Here is a 20,357-nt window from a genome sequence, read left to right as displayed (position 1 = left end):
ACCTTTCAAGTTTGTGATTTCCTATATACATATATACATTCATATATACATCTCCGCTCCAATTGTGTGTTACTTCCCCCACCTCCTAGATTGTAAACTCTTCGGGGCAGGGTCCCTTCTTCCTGTGTCACTGTCTGTATTCGTCTGCCATTTGCAACCCTTATTTATTGTACAGCACTGCATAATTTGTTGGCGCTATATAAATCCTGTTTATTAATAATATTAATGATAATAATAATACAGTAAAAAAATACTACACTGATATCCATGTTGTACTCTATACATAAAAGGCAATCAAATGTTAACATCAAGACACTTTTCCTTGCTCCTGAATAAAGAATTAGGAGTATAAAAAAACCTATTATCTTAGTATTGCTGTTTATTCCAACCACAATGGCAGAAGCTATGTTACTAGTTTAAGATATGTGCAGCATTTACACTAGATGACCTATGTCTTGTTTTATCACACAAAATTAGTTTTTAATAGGCTCTTACTATACAATCATATAAGTGTTTATGTAATGCTAAATTTGCGCATTTTTTCAGAATAGTTAAAAAAGAATATTCATAAAACTAAACGATATTGCTTCTAAAAATGTGAAATTTAAGAGGAAAAACAACAGGATATCATCTTAATATATGAGAGGTTCTCTGGGGGCTTCAAAGGTTTCAAAACAAATCACACGCTCTCCCTTCCTACAGCATCCAGTTCCTTCCCCCTCCCTTTCAGCAGTTTTCCAGTTTTCTCTTATCCAGATAGTTAAATAGGCTGGGAATGAGTAAGCAAATTTCTTTTTGTGCCAAGCCAAGTCTGGAAGTACTCTATTCTGCAGTGGAACTGGTTTACTACATCTAAACATGAATGTTAAAGTTTTAACAACAGTTTTGATTCTTGCTATTCTAACAATTTTAGCTTTGGTGCTGGTCATTTTGTTTGATCCAAAAACGAAATCCTGCGGTTTGGCAAATGAAAAAGCTTCGCTTTTAAAGCACAATGACAAGAGTTTAATCTTTGCGGATCTGACGCCTGAAGAAATTAATGAAGTAGTAAGCTATTTAAAGAGAGCCCTTCAAACAAATTTTGTGGACATCTCGGAAGCAGATCCTGGTTCTAACTGCATATATTCTGTGGAGCTCCTACCACCCAAAAAACAAGATGCTTTAGTTTATTTGGATAAAGGAGGACCCAAACCTAAAAGAGAAGCATTGGTGATAGTTTTTTTTGGAAGCTATTCGGAGCCAGAAATTAAAGAGTACGTTGTGGGACCACTTCCAAACCCTGCAAACTTTAGTGATATTACTGCGAAGAAGTACAAAGGTAAACTTCCCTATCATCGTAGACCTGTAATTGGGAATGAATACACACAAATAAGAAGTTTTTTGATTTCCAAGGAGTTTCCCAAGGCAAAAAATTTCTTCAAGGAGGTGTTTGGCTATGATGAGTCTGATAATGAATTCTTTTCTGCTTTGACCAGTGCTCCAAGGGGATTACAATCTGGAGATCGGAGTACCTGGTTTGGTCTTTTCTATAACACTCGGGGCAGTGGTTTTTTCTTACACCCTATTGGATTAGAGTTACTAGTAAACCACAAAAACTTTGATCTAAAGAAGTGGAAAGTCGATAAGGTATTTTATAACGGTCAGTATTTTGATTCACTTTCTGATTTAGAGGAAAATTATAAAAATGGGAAATTGAAGACCATTAAAATGCAAAAACCACATCTCAAAGATGACATAGGTTCAATGAAGCCCCAAAAACTTTCAAAGTTAGATATGCCAATGCAATATGAACCACAAAGTGCCCGCTACAGTGTAAAAAATAATCAGGTGTTATTCCAACACTGGAGTTTTGCATTTGGTGTAAATGTAAATACAGGACTCAGATTATATGATATTAAATTCAGTGGTGAAAGAATCGTATATGAGCTTGGTGTCCAAGAAGCAATTAGTATTTACGGTTCCAATGCCCCAACCGGAATGTCAACAAGGTACATGGATGGACACTTTGGCATTGGACGTTCTGTCTTCCAACTGGTTCGTGGTGTTGACTGTCCTTACTTTGCTACTTTTGTAGACACCCATTATTTGCTTGATTCTGATACTGGGGTACTCAACAAAGGATCTGTGTGCATCTTTGAACTCAATTCTGGCATGCCACTCAGACGTCACTTTTCAAGTCTAGGCTCCTCTTATTATGGAGGCTTGGTTAACACTGTTCTTGTCATAAGGACTATTGCCACACTGGGAAACTATGACTATGTGTTTGATTATATATTCTATCAAAATGGAGCTATAGAATCAAAAGTCTCTGCAACAGGATATATAAGCACATCATTCTTTATGGAAAGTGGAGTGGAACATGGACACAGAGTGGGACCTCATACACTGGGAACCATTCACACACATTTCATCAATTACAAGGTTGACTTAGATGTTGGAGGTAAGAATACATCTATGCTACTTATAATTTAAGTCAATATGTAATGCTATAATTTAAAAGAGAGTGTAAGATTTAAAATTTTACTGGCTTATATATGTAAGCAGATAATTAGAAACAAGCTTGCAATGCATTCCTGTTCTTATATGAATACATTCACTCAGCAGCTTACTTTTTCTTGTGGGGTTATGATTCATAATCGAATGATCTACAGATATCTTTACATTTTTATTATCCCATTGCCAGAAGGATATAAGTGAGTGATGAAATGATGTATTTAGTGAGTACAAGCATCATGCTGACATGCATTAGAACATGTAATTGGATAAAAAGAAGATAGTTACCTCTTAAGATATCCTATCCTAATGTTTAAAAGGAATTAAAATTGTGTGTGTAAAATGTAAAATTGTTATCAGCTTACCTGGTTGATAGAGTAAAGGCTGGAGTGTTAAAGATTGCATACACAAGGGCAGCTACACCTAAACAATTATAATCTCTTTAAATATACAATTATGACCTCTCCCTTGAGATACATGCTCAGAAAAGTGAGTTTTATATTAAAAAAATAGATGTAACAGATTGCTGTAAACTATATTTCATAAATATATTGCAAAAAGTTTGAACTGAAAACTTAAGTTATTAAACATGGCTTTTGTGATGACTTAGATCTCTCCTTGATAACTTGCCTAATAAATGGCATCACTAAAACTCCAAACTTTTCTAATTGTTACCAGCAATGAGCCTAAATTTTAAGATCGGACTCTCACATTTCAAAAGCAGTTTTCTCTAGTCCTTTTTTCAGCACCATTCTTGCACGCTGGTCAGTTTTTCCATTTGTAAAGTAATTGTAGCATCATCACTGCCAAGAAAACACGCAACAAATAACAATAGTGAATTGCTGTTGTGAATTGTTTTACTGCCAGAAACATGGTTATCAGTCTTTCATGATTATGTTTAATTGCTTCAGGTGGTTTGTTGCACAAAAGCAATCGAAGACAGTCTGGCGGTTCTAAAGTAAGATTTGGACCAGCTAACCCTAAAATTGTATACCTGCCTTTAAGTAAATAAAGAAAAGAAGCAAAATATTAACTTAGCATATCAACTGAGCCTAGCAGGGCGATATCTAGGCTGGAATGAGAAAATATAATTTTATGTTTTTTGGCCACATTTACCCTTGAATGCATGCCACACAATTGCATCAGATGTTATTATGTCATAAACCAAATGCACTTTCACAAAACTATCATTATAAATGACAGTTTTTATTATATTTATGGATACATGAAAATAGAATTCTGCTCAATTCCTGGAAAATAAATTTGAAGCTTATTTGTAATATTTAACCAATATAGAGACAAGTTTATGTGAAAGCTAAACTCTTGACATTTCCTTTGTCTCTGAATTTTGAGATTTACATTAGCAAAGTCCTTCCAAACATTGAAAGCATCTTAATCTTTCTCTGTTGTAGCTTTTCTTTTATATACAGACCCCCTCCTTTCGCCCTTATACTGTGGGAGAGTAAATGAAGAAACAACACACTGATAAGAACATCTCACTCTGAACTTTCTTCCAATCAGCATTCTCCTTGTACCCTAACACAGCTTACTGGCTTCTTCTACTGCTTCCCCCTTTCTCCTTTTAAACTCTCCCATACAGTAGACTAAAGCTACGTACACACTTCCAATTATTATCGTTGGAAAACGAACGACGAACGTTCATGCACGATATATACGACCGATCGTATAGCACCGATCCTGCACATAGAGTTAACGACACGATCGTTCGTAGATATTGTACACACAATAGATACGATCGTTTGAGCGATAGAGGAACTATGTGCATGACAGGAAAGTGAACGGACGTTCGTTCATCACGCATGCTCTGAACATGGACGATCAACGAACGACCGTACACACAAACGATGTTCAACGATCGTCGTCCAATCCGATCCGTCGGTCCGGTCGTTCGTTTCCAGCGACTTTCCTCGTTCGTCGGCGTCGTTGGTTACTTTTTTACGAACAATTTTTTGCCCAATCGATCGTTCGTCGTTCGATTGGAACAATAAAAATTGGAAGTGTGTACGCACCTTAAGAGCGAATGTGATTACTTTTAAAGTGTTTACACTACTTTCATTTAGTAATGTATTAATGATTACAAACCTGCAATACTTTGTATAATCTCTACCTGCCCAGAGTTCATGTAAACTATATGTAAATACTACCAAATGGCTAAAAAGTCAAAGTTTAGAACTCAACCTAATAAAATGCTGTGGCAGGTCCTTGAAAGAGTTGTGCTAAAACAGATGCCTGCAAACCTTAATGATCTGAAGGAATGTTGTAAGGAATAGTGGGCCAAAATTCCTCCACAATGATGCGAGAGACTGATGAATTATGCAGAAAATGATTTTATGTTATTGTTGGTGGTTCTACAAGTTATTAAATCATATAATACACTTTTCACACATTGCTTGTTACATTTTTGTTAAATAAATTACATGCAATATGTTGTATAGTATTTTACATCCAAGGTTATATTTAAATGATTTTAGAACCTGCTAAGGACCAGGTGTTTTTATTTATTATGTCCTGATAAGTATTCCTAGAATTTCATTGATGTGCCTGTAATTGCAATAATCTAGTGGCATTAAGAACCTTGAGCAAGTGAAGAAAGAATACGTGGATGATGCTAAGGAGAGGGAGCAAAAAGTGCCTAAGTGGGACATATCTATACCATTAGGAAAAATGAAATTAATTAGGTAAAAAGATGGCACTGACAGTACAATAAGAGAGAGGGATAATGATTTGGAAAAAAAAAAATAAAGTTTATGTTTGAGGAGAGATCAAAAATAATAAGTCTTGAGACATGGTCGTTGCACCCTCCCAACCTTAAAGAGGAAGTCAACTCAAAAAAGGCCAAAACAAAACAAAATCCACCTACTTTCAATCCTGCAGTGTAGTTGGTCAGTCCAGGGTTCTCTTCCACGGGGTCCCGCTTCGTCCCGGCATCCGTCTTTGGGCCAGCGCTCCAGGCACCGCAATCTTCTCCTCTTCTTCTTACTACGTCAACCAACCCAGGTGCGAGATCGGTTGACATAGTTGGGAAAAAAAATTCCAAACTCACTGCACATGTGTGAGATCGGTATTTTTTCCCCTTTTGATGAAAGGGCTCATTCTGCGCATGCTTGAGGTGCTCGGGAATGTGCAGAAGGAGCACCCAAAGGCCCCCCGGGATGCATGACGTAGGTATCCCGGGAGGCTTTGTGCTTTCATTCATTAGGGGGTGATGCTGCACCCTTTTTTTTTTAAAAAAAAGGTGTTGCACTAAAAAAACAAACAAAATTTTTACTTAACATAAAAGGATTGTCTACCCTTTTATGTAAAGTGAAAATTCTGAGTTTAGGTACGCTAGAAATTTGGCAACAAAACCACTTTTAAAAGCTTTGCAATTTATTTGAAATGTTAGAATTTCAAATAAAGTATTTTAACAAAAAGACATATTCTCAGGAAAATATCATGAAAACACATTTCTCAGTTTTGCTTATCACTATTGGGCAACGATTCTAGAAAAAAAAAGAGTAACAGATGCAGTAAACCTGGCCGTCAGCAGAACAATTTTAAAGAACAATAGAAATTTTCACCAACCACGTATTCTCATCTCATGTAACCTACTCTGTATGTTTCTGAATTTTCCTCATTTTTAAAAAAAATATGTATTATTATTTACAGGATTAAATAATTCTGTTGAGGCCCTCGACATGGAGTTTCAGGAAATGAGTATTCCTTGGAATCCGGAATGGAAGATACAACAAACGAGGCTTAACAAGAAAGTTCTTGAAACTGAAGATCAGTCAGCATTTCTTTTGCATGGACCAATGCCACGATATATTCAGTTTGCCAGCAAACAAAAGAATAAATGGAACCATAATCGAGGCTATAGGATCCAGATGGTGAGCTTTGCAGGGGACTATCTACCAGAGAAGAGCAAAATTCACAATTCAATGAGCTGGGCTAAGTAAGTGTACAATATGTGGTGATTAATAAAATGCCTTGCTGTAAATGTGTTTGTTGAATATCTACAGGAATGGTTGGATTGTTGTCCAAGTGAAATTATCCTAGGCTACCACTATCTAGTTAAAGGTCGGACATTTTTTTTTCCAGTAGTCCATTTTGAAGACAATGTTCTGTAGAGCTTACAAAGGCCAATGGTTTAGCTTGCTGTGTGTACTGTAAGGCAGGGGTCCCCAACCCCCGGTCCGTCTGACAGCTGGGCCGTGAGAGCACAGAGACCAGTGGTGGTCCGCGGTTCTGGCCAGTGCACCCCCCAAATGGGTGAAGAGAAGGACCCTGCTTGGAGGCGGGGGCACCGGCCAGAGCCGCAGATCAAATTTTTCCTGTATGCATCACAGGCTCAGCGCAGGGGGCGAGTTGGCTCAGGACCGCAATGGAAGAGTGGGCGGGTTCTGGCATTGTGACATCACTCTTGGGGAAGTTTCTTCCCCTTTGAGTGACAGTCCATAGATTTAGTGGTCTGTGAGCTTCAAAAGTTTGGGGACCACTGCTTTAAGGTATACAAAGTGGAATGTTGAAGAGGTATGTACAAAGTGCAAAGGTTTGGAATATATACCATACAAAATATGGTACAAAATTTAGTGTTCTGAGCATGCAGCATATAGCTGAACATGTACAATGGAGCAGTCTGGAGTAATATGCGTTATAATGTGGATGATGGAGCAATGTTGAATATGTCATGTACAGTAGAGCTAATAAAGTGGAGTAGAGTATGTAAGGTACAACACAGCATATACAGTGGAACAGTGGTAAGTATATAGTAAACAGCGGAATGCACAAAGTGCAGCTATCTGCCCTAATTAATGTACAGCTCAGTGTATAAAACATAGCAATCTAGACGTGGTTACATTTAACACAGTTTATAGAGTGAAACGTTACAGTAAATATCATATAAATGAATATACAAAGTACAGTGGTCTGGAGTATGTAACATACAGCACAATATGCACAGTACAGTTGTCTAAAGCAGTGGTTGCCAATCGGTGGTCCACGAGAACATTTTGGTGGTCCACGACTCTGTCTCCCATAAGGACACAACCCACCCACTCCCCCATCGCAGGCTCAGACCTGCTTGGTAAACATCCTGGGGGGACAGTATTGCAGGGCTATGTTTCGTCTACAGCCCTGCGCTACTGTCCCCCCAGGATGTTTAGCAAGCAGGTCTGAGCCTGTGATATGAGAGTGGGTGAGTTCTGGCATAATGATATCACTGTTCTTTACCTCTTAAAGTTCTTCCCCCTTAAATGACTCACGGCTCCCCTCGCATTAGGAGTCCAGATTTAGTGGTCCGAGAGGTCCGAAAGGTTGGCGACCACTGGTCCAAAGTATACAGCACAGTGTGCATGGTGGAGCCATTCACCTCACTGTGTGTACAGATGCCTCACACCAATGGTCTGAAGTATGTAACATACAACCTAATGTTTAGAGTGCAGCAATCTCGGGTATGTAATATTTGACACAGTTTACAGAGTACAACATTTGTAGTATGTAATGTGCCTTATTACATACACAGTGGATCAATGGGGCACAACATGAAGACTGTACTCTTATGTAACATTTTATACTATATGCTATAGATTACTGTAATGTAACCTATATATATATATATATATATATATATATATATATAGTATAAAATGCTGGAGTCTATAGTATGTAATGAATAAAATCAGCATACATGAATGGTGGGGAGTATATTTTATACAGCACAATGTACAACATTAAAGTACAGGTTTGAACTCGGAAGCATTTAATGTATAGTATAGTCTACCAAATGGTAAAGTAATACTGGACTATGTACTGAGTTAAGTCAAATACACTAGTAAAGTAATAATAAAAAAAAAATAAGGTTTACATACTTATAGATTTGTGTGTTTTTTTAGGTACAAGCTGGCTGTTACCAAATACAAAGACAATGAACAGCAGAGCAGTAGCATCTACAATCAAAATGATCCATGGTCACCATCTGTGACATTCTCTAACTTTATTAATAATGAAAAAATTCAAGATCAGGTAAGTTTTGATCAAATAATGTGAATGCATCCTAAACAGGATTATATAATAATTTATTTATTATGCTTACATTTTAATATTGAAATAATAAAATTGGTTTTCTTTTTAATAAAAATGTATATTATAAATGAGAAAAAAATGTTACATATGAATATTCATTTATAATACTTTATTCCTTTTCAGTGTTTTCACTAGTTTTTACAGTAGTGCTAAGCTTTACATTTTCACTGCAACTCTTTTAACATCTGTGCACAACATTGTTGTGGTGTGAATGAACCCTTAAGCCGCATACACACCTGGAGTAATAGTCATTGGAAAGGATCTTTCACGATCCTTTCCAATGACTATCACTGCACGATGTATGAATGAGTGCTGTACATACAGCACCGTTCTGCTCTATGGAGAGGGAGGAGAGCGATGGAGCGGCACCCTGCTACGCGCTCTCCCCCTTCACTTGCATTAGGATCGTTAGTTGCCCATCATCCGTGGATCCACCAGGTCGGTCGTTCAGGTGATGGACGACTGGCGCAGTACACACGCCAGATTCTCGCCCGATATCAGCCCTGAGCCGATTGTCTGGCGAGAACTGTTGGACGTGTGTATGTAGCTTTAGAGAGATTTCCCTCATACTTCCAGTCCTGTTGACAAGGTTTTACCAGATAAAAGGGGAGAAAAAATACCCTGACATAAACTTGATCTGATTTGCGAAAAAAATCAATACCTAAATTTCTGTTTGCACATTTAGTTGGATGTGTCAAAGGAGCAAGTTGTCCTCTTTCTGGGCAAAATTTTAGCTACGAAGATAGGCTGGCGTTATGTGTTGATTCACACATTATCTATTAAATTCAATCTAAAAAAATTTTTTGATTTATGTTTGTTGAATCCGGGGGTAAAAAATCTATATATAAATATATATATTTAGGATAAATAAAAAATACCACATTTTTGTTCCCTCTAATAATAATCAGTTTTGTGCACTTAAGCTGGGTACACACGTGCAATAATTGTCGTTAGAAAACGAATGACTAACGTCAGATCAAAGATTATGCACGATTACTTTGAACGATCGTATTGTGCACAATTCTGTACATGCTGTAACAATACGATCGTTCAAATATAATCTACCAATAGTATACTGCAGAACCATTCACGATCACTGGACGACCTTACACACAATAGATCGTGAACAATCGTCGGACAATCAGATCTGCCGGGGCGGTCATTCGTTTCCAGTGACAATCCTCATTCATCGGCGTCGTTGTGCACTTTTTTTTAACGGTTATCGGACGAATGGTCATTAGTTGGACGAATGGTTAATTAGTAATTATTGCAGCCTTAGGGGTTGATCAAGCTTTAGTATGAATTCCTCCAAACACATAGGAGTTTATTTACACAAGAAATAAAGTCACTCAGCAAAGTACATTTTCTTCCATGGAATTTTCACTTTGCTTATTGAATAGGGTAAAGCTCTGCTGACTTCAACCATCCAATCATCAGCAAAGAAAATCCTGTTTTTGTGCATTTCGTGGTATTTTTTGTCAGGTGAATTTTCATCACATTTATGAAAATGTGAACATTATATTTCCGAGTGATTTACTTTTAGAAGTAGACAGCTAAAACTTCTTCTAGTAAATTATCCCATAGTGTACATACAAAGCTACTTTTTTTTTATAAGGAAGAATATCTGGATATTTATGTTGTATTAAGAATTAAGATGTTGAGGTTTACATAAATTAATATATAAAGTATACATAAAATATTCAGAGATTTGTTAATATTGGTTTATAGTCTACATTGTTTAAGGTTGTTATCCCAAGCTCGTTATTATTTATTCAGAATAAAATAGAAAAATATACCATACCTGTGTTTGGAGATGACCCACAGGTATGTAGTTATGTACAGTCCTTGTCTCTAACTTACCTATTACTTATTGTAAAAAACACTTGATGATTGGGCTACTACATGGCTGTGCCATGTAACATCTGCCCCAAGTTTGTCTATATATAGCTAGCTCATTTGACATGTCAAATGCAAGTCATTCACCGTGTCCACTAAAAACTTCTTTCTTCCTTTCCAAATCAGCACAGGATATAAGATAAAGCTCTTGCATTTTTAATTTATTCCAAAAACAGCACAGGATATAAGATAAAGTTCTTATCTTTCTCTTTTCCTTATTCTGAACCAGTACACAATGCAAGCTGTAAAAGGCTTATCTTGTATCCCATGCTGAGTTGAAGAAAAGGAAAGACATTTGTGTTTTTTTTTTTTTATATGTGGCATTTAAGGATATATCCAATACCTGGCTAAAAATGTTCCCAAGCTCATGGGGGTGGTGTTATGATCTGGTATAGCTTCAGTTGGTCAAGTCTAAGATCAGCAACATTATGTTCCAAAAAACAGAGGTCAGCTGACTACCTTATATTTGTAATGAACAGGTTTTTCTATCAATTCATGTTTTGTCTTTCCTAGTGGCATGGGCATATTACAAAATGCCAGGATTTATCAGGCTCAAATTGTGAAAAAAAGAAAATCCCCCCTAATCTTAGACGAAAATAAAGCTTGTTTCTCCTAGTTCAGTAGTAAATGTTGCCTACCACCTGCTAAAATAGGTTGTGAAATTTACATTACAGGCATATATAGTGCAGAGCCAGGATCATTTTCCATAATAAAAATAATCTTTTATATATATATATATATATATATATTTTTTTTTGCAGGATTTGGTAGCATGGATTACAACTGGGTTCCTACACATCCCACATGCAGAGGACATCCCAAATACAGTGACAGCGGGAAATGGAGTGGGGTTCTTCCTCCGACCCTATAACTACTTTGATGAAGACCCATCAGTTCACTCTGAGGATGCTGTGTATTTTACACCTAATGAAGACCTCAATTCTTGCAAAGCCAATTCCTTAGCTTGTATACCTGAAAAAGCGTCTTGTGCTCCCAAACCACCACCATTTACCTATAATGGGTTTGACAACACCTATATTATTTTATAATTGAATTGGTATATGCTCAGAATTTAGGACATGTTTGAAATTTTTTTCTTTTGGCTGATGATTTCAGAAATAAATAACATCGATGCAAGACCTAGATTTTTTTTGTACCATTGATAACAGCCCTATTCATAGGATAAGTGTACTTTTATATGTGGTTTGTATTGTGTTTATTACCTTTGGTGTTTACAGGTATTCCTAGAATTCTGTTAATGTGTTAATAAAAAGGAGATCAACCTACCAGGTTCCTGCTTTTGCCTGTATAGCTCCAACCACACTTTACATATACTTGGCTAATAAACAGAATTAAGAATAGGTCCAATAATCACCGGATAGCCTGCACCAGGCAGGGGTAAAAACTGCTTTTTAAAAGGATGGAGATACCTTGTTAAATGTAGTTTTTGGTTGCAGTTAATTTCCATAATAAAGTACATTTATTCTTTAACTTTTAGTACTATGAATAATTGATCAGGGTTAGATTTATACTATACTCATGTAATACTCCTTATATAAAGAGTATTACTAAACTTATACTAGGTATACATATGCCAATCCCATTGTTAAGCATGACTACTAAGCACCAAGATTTATATCATGGGCCAGCTGTCTCCTTATACAATAGTCTAGTTTGTTACAGATAATTTTCTGTAAATGGTTCAACATTTGTAATTAAAAGAAAGGATCAGAGTACTTTGATCCAAATATGTTATCCAGTGCCCATGTGGATTGGTCAGTTCTAGATTTTCCATAGTTATCCAAGGATTTGGTTGTGCCTTCCACTGATCCAACACTGCTGCAGTTGTGAAATGTTTAGTTTGGTGGAAATTTGCCTTTCTTGACTTGGTTGACAATGACTATTAAAGACTATTTTAAAGTGGTCTGTGTTTTGTGTGGTTGCCTATTGTTTTTCCTTCTATAGCGAACCATAACCATCCAGTTTGTCTTTAAAACAGCAGAGTACGGTAGCACTATTACCTAACCCTCAAACCAACTCTTAGAACTCAGACACAGAAGTTCTTAAGGTTCCCAAGTATGGTATCAACTATTTGTCCCTTTTTCTCATGGATACTACATGACTATTTTAATTAACATTATGCAGGTATGGTCCACTGTTATCCATCAGGAAAGCAACCTGCATACATGTACACATAAAGTAATTGAAGATAAGATGTTGGTGATCAGTACCACTGGGAAGCTGCAAAAGAAAAATGCAAATGTTTATGGCACAGGCATTGTTTTTCCAGATCTGACATATTTAAAGCATGCATCATACATAGGACAGCAGATTCCCATTTCAAGTACATGACAGTAGACAGACATGACAGTTGCAATATATTTGCACATTTGGATTGCAGGTTAACTCCATCAACTGTCACTGCACCGGAACACTTGTCTACTGACCACAACACAGGTTACAAGATTTTTTTTTTTTTTAAAAAAAAGGGTGCAGCACCACCCATTTAATTTCTGATAGGTCAGTGGTCCCAAACCTTTTGGACATCACGGACCACTAAATATATGGACTTCGGACAACGCATGTCCAGGGAGCCGTGTGTCACTCAAAGAGGAAGAAATTTCCCCGAGAGTGACGTCATGATGCCAGAACCCGCCGACTCTCCCATCGCAGGCCAGAGACACAACCCTCCCACCGCCCTGAGCCATCAAAATTTTCCCGCTGAGGGTCCACTGATTTCTGTGCTCTCGCGGCCCAGCTGTGAGACCCTTGGCCTAGGTAATCAATAATAAATAAATGTGCAGAGCCTCCCTGGAAAACCTACATCACGCATCCCGGGAGGCTCTTGGCTGCTCCTTCCGCGCATGCCCAAGGAGCCCTTTTACCAATAGAAAAAAAATTGCAGATCCCAAACATGTGCAATGAGATCTGCAAGTTTTTTCCCAACCTACGTCACCCGATGTCACACCTGCTCAGTGATAGATCGGGTGACGCAGGACAAAGAACCCTGAAGAATGGAGGGGAAGATGTCGGCACTGGGCCGAGGATAGATACTGGGACGATGCGGGACTCTATGGAAGAAACCTCCTGACAGATAGACTGATCTACGGAACTGAAGGTAAGTGTGATTTTTTGGGTTTACTTCTGCTTTAACACAAACCAAATCACAGTTTAAGCTGTGCTATACAATGCATTCTTCCTAATGCTGGACTGCGCATTCTTGCTACTAAGATTTTTAATGGGAATTTGACTTTTATTATGAGACTTTTGTTAATAGAACAATAAACCAGATATCAATACAATCACTTAGATTTCACATTACTTGTTGATTCAATTTTAAGAGTGAGTTTAAATCTTTTTAAATTGTCTGATTTTATGAAATATTTATAAGTATTATATCACCTATTGATCCTGCCACCTTGATGTTTAATATAAACCATGAGCTGTTGTTAGTTGTACTTCTGAAGCATGTTACATGCAAACTACAAAGTATTGTAGAGCAGGTTGGCACCATCAGAAAATTCTGTCCATATGGTGGCTCCCTGTAAAATGTGCTTATAGACAGTAAATGACTGCAAAGAGGGGGAATAGATCAGGAGATCGGAGAAGCAAAAAATAAAAAGATGAGAAAGCGGGAAAAACTGTGTTTTATTTGTTAAATAAAAACAAGATTGTGTATTTTGCAAAATGCTTTAGCAAACAAGGTGTCACCTAATTAAGGTTTAGACTTGCATTAAACATAAATTATATCTAGGGGTTGCATCCGCGTCACATCAAACTTTTATGCATTTCATGGGAACTTTCATATGCTCCAGTTTCTAGATTTGTATACATTTTTTTTACAAAAATAGAGAACGTGAGACATGCAAATCATTCTTTGCCCTGTGGCTAGCTTTACATCTGCTTGGTATTAAAGTAGATACAGCCCAAATTCTAATTCATTCCAAAATGCATTTCACTGTTTAAGGGGCTTGGTTAAGGGTAAAAATGTATTGAGCATAACTACTAGTCAACATTAAAGAAACCTTGTCACCAACTATAGACAATGCAGGTAAAAATCTGATGCTTTAATTGCCTACTGTGTTTTTTCAGTTACTTGCAATGTGCCTCTGAACTTACTAGCAAATTTTATTCCCTCAAATTTTATTCACATCATAGTCCTATCATAGTCTTGATGTATAGAGTGTGTATAGAGTATAGAGTGTCACCCGTGTGCAGGTGAGTTTTCTGGGACTGCTGCAGGAGAGCAATCTGAAAAATGTAAGAACATGCGCAGTATGCAGAGAGAAGCAAAGTTGATATGATGGTCGGCAGTATGTGCAGGTCATGAGTGTGGAGAATATGATGGTCAGTAATATAAGCAGAGGAGTATAGAGGAGTGATCCCCAACCTTTTGGAGCTTGCCGACCATTAAATGCACGGACTCATGTGCGGGGAGCCGCTTGTCACTCCAAGGAAAATAAACTTCCCCTCAGAGTGACGTCATGATGCCAGAACTAGGCCACTCTCCCATCGCAGGACTGAGTAGTAGTACACAGACCTCACAAGTAACCTGGCACTTTTCTTGCAAGAATTCCAAAGGAGCCTTAGAGAGTTGTGTAATTTCATAGGCGCCTTAGAGAGTTGGTGTAAGTCACCACCCATGTCAGGGAAAGCTGCTTGCCGGCAATCCCATCCACACTGGTCGAGCAATTAGAAACCCCAATAAAACAGATGGAAATCATGCTAGCAATTAAAATCATTAAGAGTAACAAATGTCCAGGCCCTGATGGTTTTATGGTGGTCTATTATAAAAAAATTTGTGGAGGTGCTGGTGCCTCACTTGGTGCAAGTATTTAATGCTGTTTTGAAAGGGGGAGCTGTGGGGGTAGCACATTAGAACAAATTGGAAATTTGGACGTTAAGCTGCTGGCCTCAGTCTTTGCGGCCTGGCTAAGAAAAGCCATAGACCGAGTGATAGGTTTGGACCAGACGGGCTTTATCCTTAAACGGCAGCCTGGAGACAATATTCGTCAAATCCTCAACCTCATACATTATGTTCACACCAGGAGGGTACCAGCATTTCTTCTCAGCTTAGACATAAAAAAGGCATTTGATTCTGTTATTTGGCCTTACCTCACTTACCTTCTAGTGAAGTGGGGCTTTGGCCCACACTTTCGCAGTTGGGTCGCAGCATTATATAATGTGGGCATTCATACAATATATGGGTCATAGGTCTCCCTATTTCCCTATAGGCAGGGGAACCAGACAAGGTTGCCCGTTGTCGTTATTACTTTTTGTGTTGGCAATAAAACCCTTGGCTCAAGCAATAAGAGATCATCTGGACATCTTAGGCGTCAAGATAGGTTACACGTCACACAAACGTAGCCTCTTTTCTGATGATGTGCTCTAGTGTCTCTCCAACCTCTGGTTTCCCTGCCTAACCTAATGTCCCTACTTCAAAATTTTCAAAAATTTTCCGGTCTACAACTCAACTTACACTAATATAAAGCGCTAAATATCACCTTACCGGCTGATATGGTATCGACGTTACACGCATCTTTACCATTTTTTTTAAAAGAGGCCCCCCTGCGTTACCTGGGGCTGTTCCACACACCATCTTATGAATCCATGTATGCTGACAGCATTCCGGAGCTAGTCTGCCACCTTATTTCTCTGCTCGAGTCTTGGATGAGATATCAAATATCTTGGTTTGGTCGCATAGCGTCGATAAACATGACCTGGTTGCCAAAACTACTATACCATATGTGGGTGTTGCCAATAAAGTTCCCTGTCACCACACTTAAAGTCTTGCAAAAAAGAATGATGATATTCATCTGGAACTCAGGGAGGCCCTGTATCCCTCTGCAGACCATCCATCGACCACAGCAGCAGGGAGTCCTATAAGTACCCCACCTCCAGTCCTACTACACAGCAGCTCAGCTTGCACCCCTCACTGCATACCATGTTCCAACAGAACCTCCTCACTGGGTAACAATTGCAACACCGGTCTCTTTTGAGAATATACTGTGGATCCCCCCTCAGGTAAGTCCCATAATATCCAACCCATTACTGAGGCACTCTGTTCAGATCTGGGACTCTGCCAGACGGTCAGGAGGCTTGGAAACTAATTATTCCTACCGGGATATGAACACCCACAGAGATTCCATTGAACTGTTGCAAATCTCCCACTTTATACGTACCAGATTAAAAGAGTTGTCCCTGGTGAGTACCTCATCATCTTTTGAACATATATGTAACGCACTAGCAAAAGGATTAGTCACAGCTCTATACGACATGCTAGTGTTGAATTACACCTCAGCACCTTTGCCTTATGAGAACTGCTGGGAGGGGGACTTGGCTTTGTCTTTGGGGCAGGAGGAGTGGGAACAGATGTGGGACACTACTGCCCATTGCAGAATCACTGCATTACAGCAGATAAGATGGTGATAGGGAGATCTTGGTGGTCAGCCACCCCCACTAGAGCACAAGTCCAACAAAAGCTGTCATGGTTCCTGGTAGATGAAAAAATGAGTGTTATACTTACTGGTTCTATGTCACGCTTTTACAAGGTGTGGTCACCCTGGATTGAATATTATTTGCCGTTGGGATGGGATCGTCCAATGCTTTAGGGCCTTACTAAGAAAGAAGAAACCAAGTCTACGGGTACTTCAGTTTTGTGACATGCGATGACCTGTTTAACCCCCCTTCTCCTGTCTTTACCCTTCTGTGGGTCTTTTCTTTTATTCTCCCTTTTCATTCTTTTTCTTCCTTCATGTTATGGTTATGTACTAATTGTAGTCGCATTCCTATGAGTGCTGAGGGTTTTTTGCTATTGCTGACCCTTTACATGTAGGGTGGGAGATGTCAACTCTGTGGGGGGATATCCCACGCCCCATTCAATGGGATTCCTTTATTAAGAGCGACCACTAGTCTTGGTTATCTCGACACAATTGTTTGTTGCATTTACCACAACAAGCTTCCTTCCTTGATGTACAAATGTGACATTTTTTCCTATTTTTTTTTTGTTTTCTCTTTTCTTGTTGGAATGCAACAAAAATTGTTAGAATGTTTTATTGTTGGAATGTAATGTTTTAAATTTGAACATTTTTTCTTGTAAAAATTTATTGAAACAAAAAATGGCAATGTTAACCTGCCATTGTTAATGGACAGATCTATTGTTCCTAATACTTTATAATACCTAATTATCAGTTTTCCACTGTAAAAGTAGGTGTACTAACAATTACCAGTACTACTGCAATTTCTAGATCCCACTGGACTGAAAAAAAAAATAAGAATCCCGATAACATCCTAAAATAATTCTAGAATATTAAAATAATTTATTTATTCAGTGTAACTACCCAAATTTGACATAGTACCTCTTATCCTGAGCAGCAGAAAAAGCCAGTAAGTGAAAAACCAGTAAGTATGAACAAAACAGTAAGTGGCATTATTAGGGCTTTGCACTCTTTGCTGTGTTGCTTTTTCTTTACTGTCCATTCACAAGCTGGGAAGGGGGTACTAGATAGCCTGAACTCAGAGGGAGAATAAAAATGCAAAAATACAAGCCAAAATATTAAGAACATCCAATGGCATAAAAAATGCTATTAAAGATGGCTCTGAAATTAATGTATGCATTGCAATAAAAGATGTGGATTTTTTAAAATCTTTTATTGGGTATTCTTTTTATATTTTGTGGTTTTTCTACAATTCTACCTTAGGTATTAGAATCCCAAATTAGGGCTGACTTGGTCTGACTTGAATTAAGCGGCTCTCTGTTTCTAAATTATGGATGTCTGTACCCAGCACTGGCCCTTGTTATTTACAGCCATTTATTCAGAGCACTCACATTTTCTGTTAGTTACAAAGATGATTCCTATCAGTTCTACAAAACTACAAAAAACACACACCAAAAGTACTACAAAAAAGTTCTACAAAAGTACAAAAAACACACACCAAACAACATATGGCTATTTTACCTAAAAAGAAATAGATATTTGTCCTTTTCAAACTATGCAAGATAAAACTACATCTATACCAAGAATTCCAAGCATTTCACCTTGTATCTTCTACACAGATAACCTAACAGATAACAACACAGACATATCAGGGGATTCCTGGCAATTGTAATGTCCATGTCCCACACACATATTACACATTAATATCTTAGGAAGTAGATATACTCAAACAGAGGTACAAGGTAGGTGATGGGACTTAGATAAGACTAGAATTTCCTTTATGATTTCCCAAAAAATCATGCCTGCGAATAAAGGGTTGAATATCAAAGGATTGATAAGAATTGATAAAAAATACTCTGAGACTGCTAACATAAAATGTCACTCTACACATTACAAAACTCCTGTCTCTGTCTCTCTCCAAGCATCATCAATCTCCAAGATAACTCCTCTTTCCTTTCCAACTCCAAACTTTTTCAATCTCTGTCTCTCTCCTTTGCTTCCAAGATATGTCTGCAATGTTTCCCTTTCTCCCTCAATTTCTATTGAAATGCCTAAATAGAAACCAAAAAGTTCTGACTGTAGGGACACTAATTTGTGATTGGGACACTTTGTGATGGGGTGAGACATTATTTCATTGATTGCTAGGAACTTGTGTTTGGGTAATAGAGATTGAGATTGAGTCTGAGGTTTTATGGAAGAAATATTACTTCTAATCTCTGCGATGTTCACAACTGCTGGAATGCAGAAGAGGACCCTCCAGAAGACTATTTCTCTGTGCCACATCCAGCAATGCCTCTTATCACCAAGGTTAAAGAAGAAAATACAATAGAAATGTAGTTGGAGATGACACATGACAAACACCATGGAAGCAGACTACAATCATATTTTTTAAAAATGCAAATACACTACACAGTGGTGTAACTAGAAATCTTTGGGTCCCCCAGCAAAACATTTTATGAGCCCTTACCAAGCACATTTCTTGGTTTGTTGTGCAACTCAAGGGCAGTAGTAGGGCATAGTGCCCTGTGTTGAAAGAATAACGTGACCAAACAAATGTTAGACAATTGACAATTCAACAGTGAGACGATCCTAAAGGCCCATGGTTAAATGCAATGGTCCCCAACTTTTTAGGGCTTGCGGACCACTAAATGCACGGACTCCAGATCGCACATGCGCAGGGAGCCGTGTGTCATTTAAAAGGGAATAAACTTCGCCCAGAGTGACGTCATGATGCTAGAACCCACCCACTCCTCCATCGCAGGGTCAGACACAACCCGCTTACCACCCCGAGCCTGCGAAGCATATGGGAGACGTGGTCTGCGGCTCTAGCCGGTGTGCCCCCCCCCAAGCAGAGTCCTTCTCCTGACCCCACTTGAGGGTGCATTGGCCAGAGCCAGACTGGGGGTTGGGGACCCCTGGTTTAATGGACCATGAACCTTTTCTTAGTGTAAAGAGTGTGAAATGTACTGAGTGCAGGGGTCAGATGTATGTAATTGATTTAGTGCAAGGGTCACTATGTATTGCATTGCAGGAGTCAGAAGTATGTAACGTACATAGTACAAGGGTCCGGGGTTTTAACACACTGCGTTCAGGGGTTGGGTATATTTATGAAAGGGTCAGAAATATATACAGTCTAGTGCATTTCACCCTATAAATTCATTTTATCACCATCCAACTTTGTTTTGGAACAAAGCAGTACCTCCATTCTTGTTCTCCAATTTTTATGTCTTTGTATCTCACTTTCAATTTAAATTGAAATCCTAAACTGTTTTACCTAAACATGCCTCAACCATGACAAATGTTATGTATTTTAATTTTTAACTTTTTGTAATATATTTTTTGTGTAAATAAAATCAAGCTTCAGTTTTTTAATAATATTTAAAAAGTCTGAAAACAATGATTTGGTTGAGTTATATATTTAGAAATAAATTAATTCAACAGATTCCT

General features: G+C 38.1%; 1 protein-coding gene across 1 annotated transcript; it reads left to right on the top strand.

Annotated features, from left to right (window-relative positions):
• Positions 1–784: 784 nt before the first annotated feature.
• LOC140333279 (amine oxidase [copper-containing] 3-like) lies at positions 785–12,396 on the top strand. Its single transcript, XM_072414839.1, has 4 exons — positions 785–2,440; positions 6,163–6,448; positions 8,388–8,517; positions 11,235–12,396. Exons 1-4 carry the CDS (start codon positions 859–861, stop codon positions 11,520–11,522), a joined length of 2,286 nt encoding a protein of 761 aa, XP_072270940.1. The 5' UTR covers positions 785–858; the 3' UTR covers positions 11,523–12,396.
• The last annotated feature ends 7,961 nt before the right edge of the window (positions 12,397–20,357 follow it).

The sequence above is a fragment of the Pyxicephalus adspersus genome, chromosome 6 (genome assembly GCF_032062135.1).
Source record: "Pyxicephalus adspersus chromosome 6, UCB_Pads_2.0, whole genome shotgun sequence".
NCBI classification, from domain to species: domain Eukaryota; kingdom Metazoa; phylum Chordata; class Amphibia; order Anura; family Pyxicephalidae; genus Pyxicephalus; species Pyxicephalus adspersus.
The sequence above is the reverse complement of the archived record's forward strand: the minus strand, read 5'-3'. Positions and strand labels throughout refer to the sequence as shown.